The 22,607-nt window shown below is 45.4% G+C and overlaps 1 protein-coding gene across 4 annotated transcripts in view; it reads right to left on the minus strand.

Moving 5' to 3' along the window:
- The window catches only part of PTPN2 (protein tyrosine phosphatase non-receptor type 2), a 98,907-nt gene extending 78,966 nt beyond the window's left edge, over window positions 1-19,941 (minus strand). For 3 of the 4 annotated variants that reach the window (XM_050767572.1, XM_050767571.1, XM_050767573.1), the window contains exon 1: window positions 19,660-19,862. In XM_050767572.1, the coding sequence (XP_050623529.1) occupies window positions 19,660-19,728 (69 nt within the window). In that variant the 5' untranslated portion in view covers window positions 19,729-19,862. Of the gene's footprint in view, window positions 1-19,659 lie in introns of all 4 variants that reach the window. The other variant, XM_050767570.1, reaches the window with a different exon arrangement.
- Window positions 19,942-22,607: the final 2,666 nt, after the last annotated feature.

Here is a 22,607-nt window from a genome sequence, read left to right on the forward strand (position 1 = left end):
GTTTACTTTCTCCTATTATTTCACCTCCTAATATTTTCACATAATACCGTTCAATCCCTCTTGAAATTTTTATATATATATATATATATGTATCTTGATACATATGTATGGCTTAAAATAAGGAACTAAACTGATTCTACTATAGAAGCAATTTTGCTGGGCTCAAATAATGCTGGGTTGAAATGTAAGAGTAAGACTTTCTCTATTCATCCAGCTACTCTTCGTTTCATGAGCAGTAACTGTGCCTCAATGGTACTATGTAAATTTAGGGACTCAAAAGTTTCAGGACTTCTGCTTGAGAAATTCCAACAGTTACTTCACATAAAGTCATCACTAGACTTTGTTTTTCGTTGCAACAAGCTTTTCAAGAGGGTCACAGAATTCAGAAGGTTGTCTTTAAGCAGACATTCGTAGAATCCTCAAACTAACTTGGTGTTATAGGATGGTCTTTAAAGACACTGAGGCCAGACACTGTGAGTCACGCCTGTAATCCCAATACTTTGGGAGGCTGAGGCAGGAGAATCACTTGAGACCAGTCTGGGCAACACAGAGAGACCCCCATCTCTATTAAAAAATTTTGGCTGGGCGCGGTGGCTCAAGCCTGTAATCCCAGCACTTTGGGAGGCCGAGACAGGTGGATCACGAGGTCAGGAGATCGAGACCATCCTGGCTAACACGGTGAAACTCCATCTCTACTAAAAAATACAAAAAACTAGCCGGGTGAGGTCGCGGGCGCCTGTGGTCCCAGCTACTCGGGAGGCTGAGGCAGGAGAATGGCGTAAACCCGGGAGGCGGAGCTTGCAGTGAGCCGAGATCCGGCCACTGCACTCCAGCCTGGGCGACAGAGCGAGACTGTCTCAAAAAAAAAAAAAAAAAAATTTAAAATTAGCAAGGCATGGTGGTACACATCTGTGGTTCCAGCTACTTGGGAGGCAGAGGTGGGAGGATCACTTGAGCCCAGGATTTCAAGACCAGCCTGGCCAACATGGTGAAAAACTCCCACCTCTACAAAAAAATACAAAAACTAACCAGGCGTGGTGGTGTACACCTGTAGTCCTAGCTAGCTGGGAGGATGGGGTAGGAGGATCACTTGAGCCTGGGAAGTTGAGGCTGCAGTGAGCTGTGATCACTCCACTGCACTCTAGTCTGGGTGACAGAGTGAGACCCTATCTAAAAAAAAAAAAAAAAAAAGGAAATATTCTAAATAACTGATACATTTTAAAGTGTAAAATATTTACATTTTCACGAACTCTTTTTTTTTTTTGAGACGGAGTCTGGCTCTGTTGCCCAGGCTGGAGTACAGTGGCCGGATCTCAGCTCACTGCAAGCTCCGCCTCCCGGGTCTACGCCATCATCCTGCCTCAGCCTCCCGAGTAGCTGGGACCACAGGCGCCCGCCACCTCGCCCGGCTAGTTTTTTGTATTTTTTAGTAGAGACGGGGTTTCACCGTGTTAGCCAGGATGGTCTCGATCTCCTGACCTCGTGATCCACCCATCTGGGCCTCCCAAAGTGCTGGGATTACAGGCTTGAGCCACCACGCCCGGCCCACAGAACTATTTCTAAAACCCATCAGTCTCCTAAAACAAAAATAGAAGAAGTATCATTTAACCTTTTCATCACATTAATCTCAGCCTCAGGGGACTGGTAAGTAAATACAACTCTTTATCTCTATGTGGCCACAGAGTGCGTTTAGTTTCCGTGTGACGTCCTTGGAGAGAAAGGAGGATCTTTACCTTTTTTTTTTTCTTTTTTTTCCTGGAAGCCCACTGAATTTCTGATACCTTCACCCCTCACCTTTTTTTTTTAACTGTGTGAGATCTTCTACAGTATCTTTACCTTTTAATAAATTAATATATATTCACTGTTAGGACTGAGGACTCCACTGATGAGCCAAAAGGAAAACTAGTCAAGTCTACTACCACAAGATTCAGAGATAATCTAAACTTCCCAGATTTTTCACTTTATGCTTGAATCAACACACCTTTCATTTTTTTAATAAACATGGGACTACGTAAGCATATTTTTATATACCCACTTTAATCTCTTAAAACAATAAAGATATCTTTTCCTGTCAATACAGTTTCATCATCATTTTTAAAGACTACTGTCTTAGTCCATTGGGACTACTGTAACAAAATATTAATACCTTAGGCTGGGTAATTTATAAACAACAGAAATTCATTTCTCACAGTTCTGTGGCTGAGAAGCCCAAGATCAAGCCGGCCACACACTGGGTGTCTGGGGAGGGCTTGCTCTTTGCCTCAAAGATGGTGCCTTCTTGCTATATCTTTACATGGTAGAAAGGGAAGCAGGCTCCTTCACGCCTCTTTAATCCCATTCATGAGGGCTCTGCACCCAAGACCTTCCACCTCCCAAAGACCCCACCACTTAATACTACTGCATTGAGGATTTAGGTTCCAATATATGAATTTTTGGAGGGATACACATTCAGAGCATAGCAACTACAAAATGCAAAATCTTTTGTTATAGAATACGCTATCATTTTACCCAATTCCATCGGCAATTAAATTTCAAAAACTTCACGATTACTAGAAACAATATGATGAATATCCTTAGACATTATTATACATACTTCTTCAACTTCCTGGCACTTCTTTTTTTAAGAAATAGAGATGTATCACCATGTTGCCCAGCCTGATGTCGAATTGCTCAACTCAAATGATCCTCTCACCTTGGCCTCGTGAAATGATCAAAGGCATGAGCCACCACATCCATTCCCTCTTGGTAACCCTTTAAAAATGGAAGTCTGGGGGCCAGTGGCTCACGTCTGTAATCCCAGCATTTCGGGAAGCTGAAGCAGGAGGATTGTTTGAGGTCAGGAGTTATAGACCAGTCGGAGCAACATGGCAAAACCCTGTAGCTAAAAAATAAAAATTAGCCAGGCAATGGTGGTGTGCACCTGTACTCCCAGCTACTCCGGAGGCTGAGGTGGGAGCCCAGGGAGATTGCAGCTGCAATGAGCCAAGATTCTGCCACTGCACTCCAGTCTGGATGAGAGAGTTAGACCCTGTCTCTAAATAAATAAATAAAGCAATTTTGAGGCTGGGCATAGTGGCTCACGATTGTCATACTACCATTTTGGGAGGCCGAGGCGGGTGAACTGCTTGAGGCCAGGAGTTTGAGACCAGCCTGTCCAACACGGTAAAACCTCATCTCTACTAAAAATACAAAAATTAGCCAGGTGTGGTGGTGGGCACCCGTAATCCCAGCTACTCGGAGGCTGACAGGAGAAATGCTTGAACCCAGGAGGCGGAGGTTGCAGTGAGCCGAGATTGCGCCACTGCACTCCAGCCTGGGTGACAGAGCAAGACTGTCTCCAAAAAACAAAAAACAAACAAAAACACTCTGGGCCAAGGCAGGAGGATTGTTTGAGGCCAGGAGTTCAAGACCAGCCTGGGAAACATGGTGAAACCACACATCTAAAAAAATACAAAAAAACCCACTAAAAACAAATAAAGCCAAGCATGGTGGTGTATGCCTGCAGTCCCAGCTACTTGGGAGGCAAAGCTGGGAAAATCACTCGAACCCAGGTCAGGGCTGCAGTGAGCAGTGACTGCACCACTGCACTCTAGCCTGGGTGACAGAGTGAGACCCTGTCTCAAAAAATAAAATACATAAATAATAAAATGAAATGAAATAAAAATGGAACTCCTGAATCAAGGGCATATTTTGCCAATATTTTTCAAGAAAGACTGAAAGTGAGGTTTTTGCTTCACACTCAACAATATCGGTATTTTTTTTTTTGTTTTTGTCCTCAGCTGCTGTCAAGATTTTTCTGTATTGCTTACTCTTTCAGACTTAAATTTACCTTAAATTTAAATTTTCTTTCGGCAGACTTAAAAAAAAAACTACATTATAGGTATGTGCCAAGTCTTCATCGGAACTGGGTTAGTTTCTCCATTTGAGTCTTCCTTGTCACTTAACAGAGTTTCGCTTCAGTCTCCTCTGCTCCCTTTTGGGAACGTCCGTCAGACTCAGGGAAGTGCTCGCGCCTCACGCTCATTTCTCACACCTTTTTCCGGAGTTTTGAGAGATTTTTCTCAAGCCACCTCAGTATTCTGCATTATCTACTCTGCTAGCTTGGTACGGAACATTCCATTTTAACAATTGTGTGTTGTAACTTTAAAAACTCTTTACAGGTCGGGTGCAGTGGCTCACACCTGTAATCCCAGCACTTTGGGAGGCCGAGGCGGGTGGATCACGAGGTCAGGAGATCGAGACCATCCTGGTTAACACGGTGAAACCCCATCTCTACTAAAAATAAAAAAAAATTAGTCAGGCGTGGTGGTTGGCGCCTGTAGTCCCAGCTACTCAGGAGGCTGAGGCAGGAGAATGGCGTGAACCTGGGAGGCAGAGCTTTCAGTGAGCCGAGATAGCGCCACTGCACTCCAGCCTGGGCAACAGAGCCAGACTCCGTCTCAAAAAAAAAAAAACACTCTTTACTGTTCTCAGTTTATTTTCTTTTCTCCACCTGCTCTTGTATTTGGACACCTGAATTACAGCTTCCTCTATCTCACACTACTTTGCATGCCCTCAATGATCTTGGGGTGAATTTTTCATTTGTCTAACAACGTGTGTTTGGTCATCTTTACAGAAAGTGCATACATACATCAGTTCCTAACCCACACCTGTGTGGCTCCTTACACTGTTCACTATCAATTCCTTAAGTTTCAAACATGTGGGAAAGACCCTTCTCTAGTGTCAAGTAATCACAAAGGTTTCTTCTTACCACTGTGCTTTGGTCACTTCAATGATAAATCAGAAAACAACAACAACAGAAGCTTCCAGCGTATGGGATTACAAGACCTTAATGGTCCTGGAAAATTATACTCATTTGTCATAGTTTTTTTTTTGGTTTCATTTTTGTTTTTTTGAGATTGAGTCTCGCTCTGTCTAGATTGACCGGAGAGACTGGAGTGAAGTGGCGCCATCTCAGCTCACTGCAACCTCCGCCTCCCGGGTTCAAGCGAATTCTCCTGCCTCAGCCTCCCAAGTGGTTGGGATTACAGGTGCGCACCACCACGCCTGGCTAATTTTTGTATTTTTAGTAGAGACAGGGTTTCACCATGTTAGCCAGACTGGTCTTGAACTCCTGATCTCAGGTGATCCGCCCGCCTTGGCCTCCCAAAGTCTGGGATTACAGGCGTGAGCCATCATCTTCATTTGTCATAGTTTTCTATCGCCTTTCTTGCTGTCAATTTTTACCACTATTTACACAATTATGCCTAACAACTCTCCCTTTCTTTTTAAAAAATCAAACTTCAGGCCAGGCGTGGTGGCTCAGGTTTGTAATCCCAGCATTTTGGGAGGCCAAGGTGGGCGGATCACGAGATCAGGAGATTGAGACTAGGTGATCTGCCCACTTCAGCCTCCCCAAGTGTGGGGATTACAGGCGTGAGCCACCACGCCTGGCCCCTGATTTATGTTTTAACAAGTGAAGCTATAAAACAAAGGCTCATATTCTGAATTTTACAGTTTTAAGGCTGGGCGCGGTGGCTCACGCCTGTAATCCCAGCACTTTGGGAGGCCAAGCCAGGCGGATCACTTGAAGTTAGGAGTTTGAGACCAGCCTTGCCAACAGGGCAAAACCCATCTCTACTAAAAGTACAAAAATCAGCTGGGTGCAGTGGCATATACCTGTAATCCCAGCTATTCAGGAGGCTGAGGCAGGAGAATCACTTGAACTCAGGAGGCAGAGGTTGCGGGGAGCCGAGAACGCGCCACTGCACTCCAGCCCGAGCGACAGAGAGACTCCGTCTCAAAAAAATAAGTTTTTTTTTGTTTTTTGTTTTTTTTTGAGACGGAGTCTCGCTCTGTTGCCCGGGCTGGAGTGCAGAGGCCGAATCTCAGCTCACTGCAAGCTCTGCCTCCCGGGTTTACGCCATTCTCCTGCCTCAGCCTCCCGAGTAGCTGGGACTACAGGCGCCCACCACCTCGCCCGGCTAGATTTTTGTATTTTTTTTGTAGAGACGGGGTTTCACCGTGTTAGCCAGGATGGTCTCGATCTCCTGACCTTGTGATCCGCCCGTCTCGGCCTCCCAAAGTGCTGGGATTACAGGCTTGAGCCACCGCGCCCGGCCAAAAACATAAGTAAAGTTTTAATTTTATTTTACTTATATTTTTGAGACAAAGTCTTGCCTTGTCGCTCAGGCTGGAATGCAGTGGTGATCACGGCTCACTGCAGCTTTGACTTCAGGGGCTCAAGTGATCCCCCAACCTCAGCCTGCCAAGTGGGTGGAACTGCAGGCACACCACCACGCCTGGCTAATTTTTTATATTTATTTGCTATGCTGCTTAGACTGGTTTCAAACTTCTGGTCTCAAGCAATCTGCCTGTCTCGGCCTTTCAAAGTGCTGTTATTATAGGAGTGAGCCATGGCGCTTGGTTTTGAAGTTTTTATTATAAAATCTGTATTATTGCAACTTAATTTCCATCATTATCGGGGTAAAATAGTTATAATATTTTATTAAATAATGTCAAATCATATTTTTAGTATTTCGTACATAGCTTTCTTCTACGTATGGCATACAGAAAACATTACATTCTTAGACCATATTCTCCGTTGAACTGCTACAATGTAGAAGCAAATAAGAAGAAACTGGAAAAGAATAATCTTGTTAATTTTATAATTTTATAAGGTAGGACCTTAAAATAATCCCAAATTGATAATGAGTTTCCACTTATGGGATAACATATCTAAGTTTCTTTCTTTAGGTCTCTGAGTGAATCCTAAATTGTATGATGAAAAATGTTCCCTTTTTAGTCAGATGTTTGTGCATATACTCTCTATAAAGATGCTCAGAAAAGGACACAGTGAAGAATCTTGCATCCTTTGAAACACCATTACTTCAGGATGGTAAAATAACCACTTACTTCTAGCCCTAAATATGCCTGCCACTGGCTGGGGAGAGAAGATCTCCGGTGGAATAAGTTCTTTTCTTCATCACATTTGTTTTCTCTGAGAAGAGAGTTTAGAGAACAGAATAGCTCATTGTCACTGAAGCCTACCGTGTGTCAGGCGTGTGCTCTGTGCTTTCTGTATGTTATCTAAGAGGAGTTACAAATAAAAAAACAGACTTCCAAGACTATACTGCAGTGAGGCAGTAGATACAGATAGGAATTCAGGACTTAACTTTAGCACTTTTTTTTACTTATATTTACATATATTTATATACATATGCTCCCTATGTATATATGGATTACATGGACATGGCAAAAATTAAACTGTACAAAAGGGTATATAGTGAAAAAGTTAAGTCACTTTCTCCTTTCCCTCAATCCTTTGCCTTAGGTGATAACTGTAACCGGTGTCTTTTATATTTTCCGAAAGATACTCCATCCTTATAGAAGCCAGACTGCTTGCCTGTCGTCCTCCATCCATATATCCATCCCACCCTCGCAAAACAGATATTAGCATACTGTTCTGCACTTTGCTTCTTCACTTGGTATATATTAAAAATACTTCCATATGCCGAGCACGGTGGCTCACGCCTGTAATCCCAGCACTTTGGGAGGGTGAGGCGGGCGAATCACGAAGTCAGGAGATTGAGACCATCCTGGCTAACACGGTGAAACTCCGTCTCTACTAAAAATATAAAAAAAATAAAATTAGCTGGACATGGTGGTGGGCGCCTGTAGTCCCAGCTACTCGGGAGGCTGAGGCAGGAGAATGGCGTGAACAAGGGAGGTGGAGCTTGCAGTGAGCTGAGATCGCGCCACTGCACTCCAGCCTGGGCGACAGAGGGAGACTCTGTCTCCAAAAAAAAAAAAAACCAAAATACTTCCATATAGATGATAAGTTATTTTTAACAACTGAATAGTATTCATTACTTAGCCAGTCATCTACAATGGACATATAGGTTATTTCTAGGTTTTAGCTATTACAAATAATGTTGCTATGAATAACCTCTCAAAGAAGCTGTATCAATGCATACTGTCACCAATAATGTAAGAAAGTGCCTGAGCTTCACCTACCCAATTACATTAACAAACTTTTTGATCTTTGATAGGTGAAAAATGGTATTATACTTATAATTTGCAATTATGTTATTTTTTTTTTTTTTTTTTTTTTTTGAGACGGAGTCTCACGCTGTTGCCCAGGCTGGAGTGCAGTGGCGCGATCTCGGCTCACTGCAAGCTCCGCCTCCTGGGTTCACGCCATTCTCCTGCCTCAGCCTCCTGAGTAGCTAGGACTACAGGCGCCCGCCACCGCGCCCGGCTAATTTTTTGTATTTTTAGTAGAGACGGGGTTTCACTGTGGTCTCGATCTCCTGACCTTGTGATCCGCCCGCCTCGGCCTCCCAAAGTGCTGGGATTACAGGCTTGAGCCACCGCGCCCGGCCTTCAATTATGTTATTATTGTGAAGGTGAACAGCTTTTCTTGTTTTAAAACGCCATTTGTATTTCCGCTCTCTTTTTGATATGTAGTTCTTTACGTATTAAGAAAGTACAGTTCTTGTCATATATTGCAAATATTCAAAAATTTTTATCTTTTGATCTTTATGTTATTTTTTCATATCAAAAATTTAAATTTTTATGAAATCAAACTTAAACCTTTTTTCTCTAGGTTTCTGTGACATGGCATAAAAAATCCTTTTTCATTCTGTTGATTACAAAAAATTTTCTCCATTGTTTTCTTATATAATTTTATGGTTTCATTTATTTTATGTTTAGATTATTGCCCCACCGGGACTTTATTACAGTACAAAGAATGAGGTAGGCCAGGCGCGTTGGCTCACACCTATAATCCCAGCACTTTGGGAGGGAAGCAGGCAGATCACTTGAAGTCAGGAGTTCAAGACCAGCCTGGCCAACATGGGAAAACCCCATCTCTACTAAAAATACAACAACTAGCTGGGTGTGGTGGTGCACGCCTGTAATCCCAACTACTGAGGAGGCTGAGGCAGAGAATCGCTTGAACTCAAGAGGCAGGGGTTGCAGTTAGCCAAGATCATGCCATAGCATCCCAGCCTGGGCCACAGAGCAAGACTCTGTCTCAAAACAAACAAAAACAAACAAACAAAAAACCACAAAAAAAAAAAACAGAACAGAAGCAGTTCCCACTGTTACGAAGTCACTCCAAATTTCTAGAGCTACCCTGACGTACCAGGTCCTTTACTGGGACTAGAGGCGTACAAACTCTAGGAATCCTGTAGCCTTAGCTCAAACCACAGGAACAATTCCTGTGTACTATAAAGCAAACTATAATGAGAAATTGACAGCTTTCAGAGTATAAAACTGTTTAAATATAGTGAAAGAATAAAATAATTCAGTATCAGATTTTCCTTAGGGGAATTAAAGCAGTTTGAAATAAGGTTATAAATGATCAGTGACATGAACCAAATGAAACTGATAGAGCAAATGGCATATTAAATCAGATGTCCTGGATTTGAAAAGTTATTCATTGCATTCCCTTCCTCCATTCCTTTCGTTTGAAAAGTATCCAACCTTGAACCAGTTTGTTTGTTTGTTTGTTTTGAGACAAACAGTGCTGGGATTACAGGTGTGACCCACCAGCCTGGCCCCTGGAATCGGTTTCTTGACCACAATTTCTTATCCTGGGGATCACCAGGTGGGCCTATGAACCTACTAACATCACATGCTGAGTCTGGGGGGACTGTATTTGTGTGGACATTTCCTCTCATGAACATGTTTCATTTTAAATGTGTCTAAAGGCATCTATGATCTTTAAAAGCAAAGATTTCACTGTTAAGTCAAAACAACTTCTTGAACCATTAGTACTACTGTACCATATATAGACCATTAAATTGGCACTACGATTAAATACATTTAAAATGGCATTACATTCATTTTTAAAAGCTATTTCAGACAATGGCACTGTAAGGCAATGTTATTCCAGTTAAGAATATAACAGGCTGGGCCGGGCGCGGTGGCTCATGCCTGTAATCCCAGTACTTTGGGAAGCCAAGGTGGGCAGACAACGAAGTCGGGAGATTAAGACCATCCTGGCTAACACGGTGAAACTCCGTCTCTACTAAAAATACAAAAATGTTAGCCGGGCGTGGTGGTGAGCCCCTGTAGTCCCAGCTACTCAGGAGGCTGAGGCAGGAGAATGGCGGGAACCCGTGAGGCGGAGCTTGCAGTGAGGCAAGATCGCGCCACTGCACTCCAGCCTGGGGGACAGAGGGAGACTCTGTCTCAAAAAAAAAAAAAAAAAAAGAAGAAGAATATAGCAGGCTGGATGCCATGGCTCACGCCTGTAATCCCAGCACTCTGGGAGGCCAGGGTGGGTGGATTACCTGAGGTCAGGAGTTCAAGACTGGCCCAGCCAACACAGTGAAACCCCATCTCTACTAAAAACACAAAAATTAGACGGGCGTGGTGGCAGATGCCTGTAGTCCCAGCTACTTGGGAGGCTGAGGCAGGAGAATCGCTTGAACCAGGGAGGTGAAGGTTGCAGTGAGCCAAGATCGTGCCACTGCACTCCAGTCTGGGTGACAGAGTAAGACTCCGTGTCTCAATAAAAAAAAAAAAAGAATGTAACAGAAAAGTTTAGTTTTCTTCTACTCAGGAGAGTCAGAGCTTATATTCTTTAAAGTTAGTCTGTGGAACTGTATCTCTTCCTCAGTTATCATCTGTTATGTCTTAAAGTTTATATGTTAAACTGATTTAGGATTTAGTATATGGCTAATCACTCTTATCCAAAGTAAGGTTGGTATTATTAAAAGTTCCAGTTTGTTAGTTGGTTTAAATATCCTCTGACTCTCAACAGCTTTCCATTAAGAAAAAACTACCTTAATGGGGCATTAAGTTAAGGAATAGAAAGTAGAGAATTTAGATGAGGATTTCCAAGGGAAACAAATCATACATAACGTTTATTTGAGACAGTGAAGAGCACACTTATGTTAATTTGAACTTTGCATACCCAGACCTTATCTGTTCATCTCTCTGGTTTACCCAGACTATTTTGAGGACCAAAGCAAAGAAGGGGAGAAGAGAGTGGGCAGGTAAGAGGACAAAGACAAGGCAGCTAAAAGAACACGAGGAGACTGAGAGAGCTATAATGGTTCTCCAACTGGGAATCAGGAATCCTCTGCAGAGTAACAATCTGGAAAAAGTAAAAAGGGCTTTTAAGATTCTGGTTGGCCAAGCACTGTGGCTCCCCAGCACTACGGGAGGGTGAGGCGGGAGGATCGCTTTAGCCCAGGAGTTCGAGACCAGTCTGGACAACATGATGAGAACCCGTCTCTACAAAACATAAAAAATTAGCCAAGCATGGTGGCGTGCATCTGTGCAGTGAGCCATGATCTCATCACTGCACGCCAGTCTGGGTGACAGAGTGAGACCCCTTTTCAAAAAAAAAAAAAAGATTCTGGTTAAAATCAAGAAATCAAAAAAGAGGCAACTAGAAAAGCTAGGGGACAAATGCAACTATCTGGATTTCTGTAATTATAGATATCGGTAATCTATAAAACACCTGTCAAAGGCAAAACAATATGATTTCCAGGTATACATTCCCCATTGGGGCACCCTTCCCAAGGCTGCTTTCCCTTCAAGCAGTGGTCTTTACCTTTTGAGGGATCACAGACATATCCACTAAGAAACTGACAAAAGCTAAGGAATCACCTAGAAACGAAATACCTGTGAACACACGTACATAAAATTTAGCAGTTTCAGGAGATTTGCAAATACCTTTCAAGTCTGATCCTGGATCCCAGACACTGTTTTAAAGGCCTCAAGTCCCAAAACGACCCTACCTATTATAACACATCCACTCCCTCCTGGCCATCAAAATTAAGATGATTCCCTCTGTGCCACTGATCTCAAATAGATTATACGAAGAAAGCACTATAGGTAGTCACACGGGTAAATTAGGACAGTGCTGAAATGAGAATCAGAAGGACTGGATTTGAGTCCCAGTTATGTCACTAGCAGATATTGTAACATCAGGTAAGTCACAACAGTGTTAGCTCAGTATTTCCTCAGCCATAAATGAGGAGTTTGGAATAAACTAAGGTGCTGACATTTTAAAAGGAAGCAGCTTTCCTGTGTTTACTGAATATTTACCAGGAATCTAACATGTTTCAGGTCCCACAGGTAGGTGGTGGGAAAACAAAGACGACGACCACCCTCAAGGAGCTACACAGACAAGTAGACAGCTACAAAACAATGCGGTTCACATTCTAAAGAAGAATATAGTGAACTAGGCCGGGCGCGGTGGCTCAAGCCTGTAATCCTAGCACTTTGGGAGGCCGAGACGGGTGGATCACGAGGTCAGGAGATCGAGACCATCCTGGCTAACACGGTGAAACCCCGTCTCTACTAAGAAATACAAAAAACTAGCCGGGCGAGGTGGCGGGCGCCTGTAGTCCCAGCTACTCGGGAGGCTGAGGCCGGAGAATGGCGTGAACCCGGGAGGCGGAGCTTGCAGTGAGCTGAGATCCGGCTACTGCACTCTAGCCTGGGCTACAGAGCGAGACTCCGTCTCAAAAAAAAAAAAAAAAAAAAAAAAAAAAAGAATATAGTGAACTAAGAAGCGAGAGAAGGAGAAGTCTTCTCTTGCCCGAGAAGACTAGAGTCTAGTCTTGATGATGTTTCCCAAATAGATACGGTAGGCATGGAGTATATCCAACATATGAAGACTCCAAGGTGTGAGACAGCAGCCAATCTTCAAGGCAATTCAGAGTTTGTGCAACCATGTAAAAGCACTGAGATCAGACAGCAGGCAGGAGAATGTGTAACTAGTAGGCAAGGGAAGTGTTTTAGAATAAGACAGCTTTGGCCAGGCGTGGTGGCTCAAGCCTGTAATCCCAGCACTTTGGGAGGCCGAGGCGGGCAGATCACGAGGTCAGGAGATCGAGACCATCCTGGCTAACGTGTTGAAACCCTGTCTCTACTAAAAAAAAACAAAAAACTAGCCGGGTGAGGTGGCCGGCGCCTGTAGTCCCAGCTACTCGGGAGGCTGAGGCAGGAGAATGGCGTAAACCCGGGAGGCGGAGCTTGCAGTGAGCCGAGATCTGGCCACTGCACTCCAGCCTGGGTGACAGAGCGAGACTCCGTCTCAAAAAAAAAAAAAAAAAAAAAAAAAAGAATAAGACAGCTTTGATTCACCTGCCTAACTGGCTGCCCCACTGTAAGTATGAGAAGAACAGTGTGCACTTGACATCTGACTTCTAAAAATTAGCTGACTCACAAATGGTAAAAACTGTTCTCTAACAATATTTGAACTACAAATTTCTAATGAAGAAAAATGGCGGCCGGGCACGGTGGCTCACGCCTGTAATCCCAGCACTTTGGGAGGCCAAGGCGGGTGGATCACAAGGTCAGGAGATGGAGACCATCCTGGCTAACACAGTGAAACCCCGTCTCGACTAAAAATACAAAAAATTAGCCGGGCGTGGTGGTGGGCACCTGTAGTCCCAGCTACTCGGGAGGTTGAGGCAGAAGAATTGCTTGAACCTGGGAGGCAGAGCTTGCAGTGAGCCGAGATGGCGCCACTGAACTCCAGCCTGGACAACAGAGCAAGACTCTGTCTCAAAAAAAAAAAAAAAGGAAAGAAAAAAGAAAAATGGCCAGGCACAGAGGCTCATGCTTGTAATCCTAAGACTTTGGAAGGTTGAGATGGACAGATTCCTTGAACTCAGGAGCTGAAGACCAGCCTGGTCAAGATGGTTAAATCCTGTCTCTACAAAAAAATACAAAAAAAAATTCTACTCGGGAGGCTGAGGCAGGAGAATGGTGTAAACCCGGGAGGCGCAGCTTGCAGTGAGCTGAGATCCGGCCACTGCACTCCAGCCTGGGAGACAGAGCGAGACTCCGTTTCAAAAAAAAAAAAAAAAAAAAAATTAGCCAGGCCCAGCGATGTGGGGGGGCTGAGGCAGGAGGATGTCTTAAGCCCAAGAGGTTGAGACTGCAGTTAGCTGAGATCATGCCACTGCACTACAGACTGGGTGACAAAGTGAGACCCAGTCTCAAAAAGAAAAGGAAGAAGGAAAAAGGAAAATGTGGCAGGGCATGGTGGCTCACACATATAATCCCAGCACTTTGGGAGGCCGAGGCGGGTGGCCCACCTGAGGTCAGGAGTTCAAGACCAGCCTGACAAACATGGTGAAACTGCGTCTCTACTAAAAATACAAAAATTAGCCGGGCTTGGTGGCAGGCACCTGTAATCCCAGCTACTTGCGAGGCCGAGGCAGGAGAACTGCTTGAACCCGGGGGGCGGAGGTTGCAGTGAGCCAAGATCGCGCTACTGCACTCCAGCCTGGGTGACAGAGTGAGACTCGGTTGCCAAAAAAAGAAAAATGAAGTCAGTCAGGAGTTCCACTGTTTATAAACCCTGATTAATCAACCAAATTCCAAGAGGCTGAGGTGAGAGGCTCACCTGAGCCCAGGCGTTTGAGGTTGCAGTGAGCTATGATCGCACCACTGCACTGGCACTCCAGACTGGGCAAGAGTGAGAACCCATCTTTAAAAAAGAAAGGAATTTAAAAATAAATAAACTCTTTCTGAGTCATCACTTCTTAGAAACATCCCATAACACAGCTTTTGTGATTCCCCAGTTTTACTCTTTTCCTCAGTAGGCACATAGACTCCATTCCTTCTCTCTGCCTTTCTCAAAGGTCAGCCTGGTGCAGACACCAATCAGTAGTGACGAAAAGAAAAGCCAAAAAGGGATCATGAACATTAATCAAAGAGTCAGAATTAACCTCATACAATGAGACCAAATTAAACTTTTTCAATTGCACCCTTTGTTTTGTTGTTCTTGTTTTAGAGACAGGGTCTCACTCTGTCACCTAGTCTGTAGTGCAGTGGCACAATTACAGCTCCCTGCAGCCCTAACCTCCTGACCCCAAGGGATCCTCCCACCTCAGCCTCCCAAAGCACTGGGATTACAGGGATGAGCCACCGCCTGGCCAGCACTCTTTCACGATCAATTCTTCCACCAGTTGCTCTTGGTCCCACTGACTCTTGCTTTCCAAGATTTCTGGCTCCAACAATCATCCCTTCTATTTCAACCTCCACCTCTCTCTTTAGGTTCATCCCTGCAATCACATAAATATATCAAGTTGCCCTTTCCTTGTAAAAAGTCATTCATTCAGCACATATTTTCAAGTGCTTACTAAGCATCTGGTGCTGTGCAAAGCACTGGCACTGCCTTCACGAAGCTCTGAAGAGGTAGTAAAAAATATAAACTCAGATTAACAGTCTGTTCTGCTCCAACCTAAGAATTCATTTCTAAGAAACCTCCTATTATCAAAGTCATGAAATAAAAGATACTGTTCAACAGGAGCAAAAAGGAATAAGGGACCAGAGTTTCAGACTCAAAATACTAAATTCATTTCTCCTGCAAGAATTTCAGCAAGGTATCAAGTTCCCCTACTACTAAGTCCGGCTTTTAGTTGTATCCAGTTTTTGCTCAAGAGCAAAGCCTTTCTTTTCCCAGCTTCATTAGCATTACCAAAAAAAGCACAACTCTTCAAAAACATCATCAGAAACATCATCCACTGTTGTGCTAAACAAAGCAGAAAGCCACCTTAAACACTTTTTTCCTACTCAAGCTGTGTTACTTTAAAGATAGTGGTTTGCTTAATGCAAATTGTGTTCCCGAAATCATTTGCTGCTGTATGACATCCAATTCCCGCTACGAAAGGGGAAGTCTTGGGATGCTACAGAAGTACGCAACCGGGGCTCATACCCAGCACAGGCAGGTCAAGAAGGCCTGCCAAGGAAGTGAGACTTCAGGGATGAGTAGGAGGTAGTTTAAGCAAGAAAGGAAAGAGAAGGGGGGAAAACTGTGCCAAGGCAGAGAGAACGACATTTACAAATGCCCTAAGGGGAGAATGGACACACACACTTCCAAGAATACAGCACAGTGGAAAAGAGGGAGGAAAGCAACGGGGAAATCAAGCGAGATGCAGGCCGTGAGGTCTTGTGAGCTGGAGGAAGGGCTGAATTTACACTGTGAGCAACGGGAAGCTGTTAAAGCGTTTACGTGAGAAGTCACACCGTTTTGCTTCATTTTAGCTGCCTCTCCCCACTTCTTCAAGTTGGGTTTCTAAAAAGAGCAGTGTGCACTTGGTGGTTTGCATTTCTTCCTACCCTCTCTCCTGAACTCTTCGTATCTGTCTTGTGTAGTCTGCTGACACGACTCCCTTTAAGGTATCTGTTAATCTAGCTGCTTGATGTAATGGCCATCTCAGGTTGGCCCTTACCTGTCAGGCGGCCCTGCTCACCCTCAACTCCCTCCACTGCCTTCCTCCCCACCTCTGCGGCTGTTCCTCGCCAGTCTTTTTTGCAAGCTCCTCTTTCTCTACCCATCCTTTTAAATGTTGTCAAGATTGTGTCCTTGGCCTTTGGTATTTCCAAACGCTCTGTATCTTCCCTGGATGATCTCATCAGTGTCTTAAGACCTCAAATGTCACCCATGTGTTCATGATTTCCAAAACCACATTTACTCAGACCTCTCTCGCGAACTCCAAATTTATACATTCAACTAGCTTAATTTCAGTGTCTCGCAGGTACCTCAAATTGAATTAAACAATTTCAAAACCAAACTTGCATATAACATATACCCCTTTACCATTTCATTTCAAATTTCTTATCTCCCCTCCATCCCTCCTGCCACTGCCTAAGTGCAGGAGCTCATCATTTCTGTTCAGGTTTACTCCAACCGACTACTGCCTATGCCGCGTGCCTACACTTTCCCCATCCAGCCTGCTAGCAGTCAGAACGATTTTGCTAACAAGTAAATACGATCAGCCGGGAGCGGTGGCTCACACCTGTAATCCCAGCACTTTGAGAGGTTGAGGCAGTGGGATCACCTGAGGTCAGGAGTTCGAGACCAGGCTGGCCAACATGGCGAAACCCTGTCTCTACTAAAAGTACAAAAAAATCAGCCGGGCATGGTGGTGTGTGCCTGTAATCTCAACTATGCAGGTGGCTGAGGCAAGTGAATCACTTGAACCCGAGAAGCAGAGGTTGCAGTGAGCTGACATCGCACCAGCCTGGGCGACAGAGCGGGACTCTGTCAAAAAAAAAAAAAAAAAAAGCCGTTAATATGATCATGGTATTTCCAGGCTTACGATTCCACAGTCAGTTCCCATTAACCAGCTCAAATTCCTTAGTCTGATCTACAAGGGCCTTCTAGGCTCTGCCTTATTCTCCAGCATCTCAACTTCACACCAGTTTCCAAGCTAAACTGTGGGTGATTCTCTCAGCATTCCTTCAGTGCCTTTGTGCACTCCCTCCTTGCTGGAACACTAATTCCCTTTACCTCCCTTGTCCTCTTCCCCTGGCCAATGTCTTTCAAGACTTAGGTGAAATCCTCCCGCCCCCCAGAGGCTTCCCCAGAATTCCCATGTGCACCCCTTTTTCGGAAACACAGGACTCCCAGGTACACAACTCCACAACACCCTGTGCTTCAGGCTAGCTTTACATGTATCACTTGAACGTTTTCATCTGCTCACCTATTTACAGGGCTGCATCCTGAAAAACTGGGACTCTTGTCTTTTAACTAGAATTCTGTGTCTAACACTAGCACGTAACAAGCATGTTAGGAACTAATGAACGAAAATATGGAACTACGATGAGGCCCCAAAAGAATAAGCCCTAGAGTGTGAGCACCTCGAGGGCAGGAACCTTGTCAGGAGCATTCTCTGCTGAATCCCCATGGCCAGGAGCAAAAGCTGCAACTCCACTGGGGGTCCGGGCATATTTGTGGAATGGCTGAATGGATGTTCTAACTCTAAGGCCACAGGAAAACACACAGTCCAAACTTCCTGACTTGCTTTCCATTACTAACTTTCTTGATTTGTGACCTACTTTTACTGTAACACCAGTATGCATGGTCATGGTTTCATGACCAAACGAATGGTCTTGTTTTCCACTAGGAAAAAATAATAATATGAGTATTGACCAACCAATTAAACTACAGGATTCCTCAGTAAGAATCTATAGAAGGATTTCCTGATCTCTTTGAAAATGGATGTGAAATACTCCAGTGGATGCGAGTAAGTTTATTTTTCTGGAAAGAGGAATCACAATTCTTATTGAATTTTCAAGGATATTAATGATACTAAAGAAGATCAAATTTCTTAAACCAAAATGTTAAGCTGAATTAAGTTACATTCACTTTTCTCTTTTCAAATCTATTTCGATATATATAACCTAAGCCTTAGATACAGCAGCTTCTGCTAAAACAAATGTAACTGGAGAGGATGCAGCTGGCAGGCTCTCTTTCACATTAAGATTCCTACTAGAATTAGCGTTTCAGATTGTCTATAATTGGAAGAGTCCTTAACAGCATTTCTTTAAAACTTGGAGCCCTATTCTAACAAACTCTGTATCATGGGAATCAGGATATTTATACTTCCCACTAATGTGTTCAAGAAGAAAACGTTACTTTCTGAACACATTTTTCACTGTCATCTAATTAAATGGAAAGGGGAAAAACCCAGGATCATCCACATTTACAGGAAAGCCCGTCTTTTCTTTTACTTTACACACAGAGAAGCAAACATCAGAAGCAGCATTAACTTAACCGTCACCAAATTCAATCTGGGGAATTAAACGGCGAGGATTAAACGAAGGAGAAAGCAATTAAATCATTTTAAAAGAAAGTTTTGTTTGAATTAAAAGGTAGTCTAGTTGACATAAAAAAGCGAATCACAGGTGTTTATACTACATATTGCATCTATGTGAGCTGAACAGGCACGATTACGGCGACAGGCGTCGGAACAGGGTGCCCCTGGGAAGGGGACAGGGCACTATCTCAGGGCAAGAAAAGGTTGTTTTGATTTGAGGGGGCTTGCAAGGGGGGATTCATTTGTGACACTCGTTTGGGAGCACACATGAGATCTTCGTTTCACTGCAAGGGAAGCATACCTCAGTAAGGAAAACTATAAAGAGAAGGACACGCTATCACTGGACGAACACAAGCAGAGCCTCTCTCGTTCCGGGAAGATTCTGCGGGGGAAGACCCCACGCGGGGCGCCCCTGGGCTACGGGGGAATGTGAAGACGGAGCGTGCCGGGAGCGCCGCCCTCGCCCGAGGCCACGAGCCACCCCCAACCACCGCGGCTCCGCCAGGAGAGCGGGCTTCGCCTCGCGGAGGGCTGCGGCGGCCGGCCCGGCGCCCACGGCTGCCTGCTCCGACAGGTCCTGCGCGAGCGCCAGCTGGACCCGGACGCCGCGGCCCCGCTCGCCCGCCCCCGCCTTCGCCGCTCCCGGGGACGCCGGCTGCCTGCCCGGCCACAAAACACCCGGCCAGAGAAAAACCACTAGCTGTCCGCGAGCAGGAACCACGCACAGCGGCGTGGGAGCGACGGCGAGGCTGCGGGGTCCGGCGCCCCCCCAGAGTCACCAAGGACCCCGACCCCGGCCCGCTCCACGCCGGTGGCGTATCCACGCGCTCCCCGAGAAGGCGCTTTGGCGCCGCCCTCCAGAACTAACTGCGCTTGCGCTAACCAAGAGGCTGCTCAACCCAAGCATGCCTTTTTTTTTTGCCCCAAAAGGAGCAAGAGAGCGGTCAGCGCAGGCGCGCCCCTGACGCGGCCCGCGCCGCCACTTCCGCCCCGAGCGAGAGGCGAGAGGCGGGGGAGGCGGGAGGGAGCCTGCGGGCAAGGCACGAGCCCGGGTCTCGGAGGAGGTCGGCGACCGCCGCGCGGGTCCGCGACTCACCAAGTACAGAGACTGCCAGCGACGCTGAGTATCCAACTCCTCGAACTCCCGCTCGATGGTGGTGGGCATGGCGGCGGGAGCGAGCTGGCGCGAGCGGGCTGGCGCGAGCAGAGCCTGCGCCGGCGGAGAGGCTCAGGCCCCGCACGATCCGGGGAGAGCGCTGGCGCTGCGGCGCATGCGCGCTGCGCGCCGCGCCCCGCCCCCACGCCAAACCCGGCCGGGCGTGGGGAAAGTACCTGGAGCGTCGGACGTCAGCGCGCAGACTCGGCGCCCGAGCGCCGCGCGGAGTCGGCGGCGGGGCGGGGCGGGGCGCTCGGGGGGCGGGGCTCGGGGCGCCCAGGTGGGAGGGGGCGGGGCCAGGGGACCACCCGGCGGCCGTGGTCGCGGCGCGCAGCACGAGGTGGCAGCCTCTTGGGCTGGCCTCTTCCGACACGAGGGAGGCGGTGGTGTGGGTAGCGGGGTTACTGGAACAGGACCCCCTGAGGAAGTCCCCAGAGAAGTCGCCGGCACGCTCCGCCTTCTTGCTTTCCCATTTCTCGTTTTCTTCTCAGCCTTCGTATTTTTTTAAAGTGCGGTATTTGAATTTCATTTTAAACATTTTTAGGTCAGTTTAGCGGCCTGTGACCAACTTGGGAACAGATTCCTCATTCTTTTCTGCCCTGGTGTCAGCTCCTGTAAGCCTGCAGATTTTATGCCAAATAAACCGCTGGAGCAAAAGGAAAGGCAGCCTGTCCCGAAATCTGGGAGAATACACGTTGTTAAGAAAACGTTCTACAACTTACGAATTAGAGTGAACTGTAAAAAAGAGCACGTCCTCTTTTACCAAACAAACGTACTAGTTAGGGAAGTCATCTTGCTCCAGATTTAAGATAGTTCTTTTTTAGTGCTTGTAATATCCTACTATATAATCTTCATAAGAAACGTGAAGGGTTAGAAAAGGTTTAGCCGTGCTATCCAGTATTGGGATTTAAATTTTAAATATTAATTCAGTTCCTCAGTGGCACCAGCCACATTTCAGGTGTGGTATAACCATGTATGGCTAGTGGCTGCTACGTGACAAAGTACGTATGTAGAACGTTTCTATCATCAAAGACAGTTCTTTTGGACAGAGCCGGCTAAGAGAACTAAAATACTTGGGGCAGAAAAATGTCCTTAATCACATAAAAGAATGAAAACCCTAGCCAGAAGGTAAAAAAAGAAAGTTGGCTACGGAACTAGAAGAAATCGTAGTAACAAAACATTAAGCAGTCAGCAAGCTTTCTACTTACATAGTTGGTTTAGGGATACAGGAAAGCTTCTCCCGAAAGACCCCACAAAGTCTAATGGGCCTTGGTTGTGAAATTCTGTCGTTGAATCTGATTGTTTTGATTAAAGGCGTGGTATCTCACAGAATATCCTGTAACCGTTCGCATTAGTCTGCTCATCAGATTGCTTTCCAACCGAAGAATACTGTGTTCTACCAAGGGAGAGCAAGTCTCCCACCTAAAATCACGGTTGGCAATGGTGGGGGTGTTTCCCTGAAAGGAGGGGCATCTTTGTCCCAAAGCAGCAGTTCGTATCTCCAAGTATTCAGCATCTCTTTGGAACTCACTTGTCAGCCTCTCTGGTTGGGGAGCTGTATTTGCCTATTTAGTTTGCTGAGTGCAGCAAAGAATCCAGAGCAGCGGTTCTCGCACCACCATCATTTGCATCTGCTGTGAGCTTCTTTGAAATGGAGATTTGAAGGCCTCACCCCAACCTACTGAGTCAGAATCTCTGGTGTTGGGGCCCGGGAGACTTGTTAAACAAGCTCTCCTGGGGATGCCTATCTCCCCGAAGTTTGAGAACGATTGCTCCAGAAGAATACCTATACAGGGCTGCATTGAAGCCCGGGGATAAAAAGAAAACAACAGAGATTAACTTGCTTTGAGATATCCTGCTGACAAGATATGACTTGGTCTCTCTGACATATGTGACCCCAGTCCAACGAGTTCCTAGCTTGCTGTTTCTGAAGGACCCCAAACCTAGACTTTTGCCCCCTTTGAAGTCAAGATCAGAGGTTCTCAGGATTTTAAAATGTCGAGCGTCCCTAGTGCCCCCAAATTGTTCAGATTCGTTTGATAGTAGGCATACTTTTATGTGCATACTCTTTATATGTTTGAGGAAATACATAATGAACAAAGTGTGTTAATTTAAAAAATTACAAATTCATTTAAAAGAATTATGAAATTGGCCGGGCGTGGTGGCTCAAGCCTGTAATCCCAGCACTTTGGGAGGCCGAGATGGGCGGATCACGATGTCAGGAGATCGAGACCATCCTGGATAATCCGGTGAAACCCCGTCTCTACTAAAAAATACCAAAAAAAAAAAAAAATTATGAAATTAAGTAGTCATGTATTTTTAAATAATAGTACATATATGTATGAGATACTCATTTTACAGATAATGCTTGGTGGATTATATATTTGGATTCATAGCAATGTCTTCAACTCACTCGTTGGCCCCTTCAATCCCTGTTTGGGAACCAGTACTCTAGACCAGAGGAAATGAAGCATAGCAAGAGTTTGGAGTCCCTTCCTTCACTGGAACAAGGCCTGCCTTCTGCACTTTAGTATCCTGTTAAAGAGGCTCTCTCCCCTTGATGTATAATGTATACCCTTTCAGAGAAAACTCTACTTACTACCCACAGCCCCTCCTGTGGTTTGAATAATGGTGTCCCCTCCAAAATTCATGTTGAGACTTAATCCTCATGGTGGCAATAGTAAGAGGTGGGCATTTTGGGAAGAGATTAAGTTATGAGGGATCTGCTCTCATGAATTTGATTAGTGCCTCATAAAAGGACTGGAAGGAATTAGCTTAGGCCCTTTTTGCCCTTCTGTCCCACCGTGTGAAGACCCCTGGGTGGCACCATGAGGAATGGGCCTTCAGCAGACATCAAACCTGCTGGTGCCTTGACCTTGGATTTCCCA

The sequence above is a fragment of the Macaca thibetana genome, chromosome 18 (assembly GCF_024542745.1).
Source record: "Macaca thibetana thibetana isolate TM-01 chromosome 18, ASM2454274v1, whole genome shotgun sequence".
In the NCBI taxonomy this organism is placed as follows: domain Eukaryota; kingdom Metazoa; phylum Chordata; class Mammalia; order Primates; family Cercopithecidae; genus Macaca; species Macaca thibetana.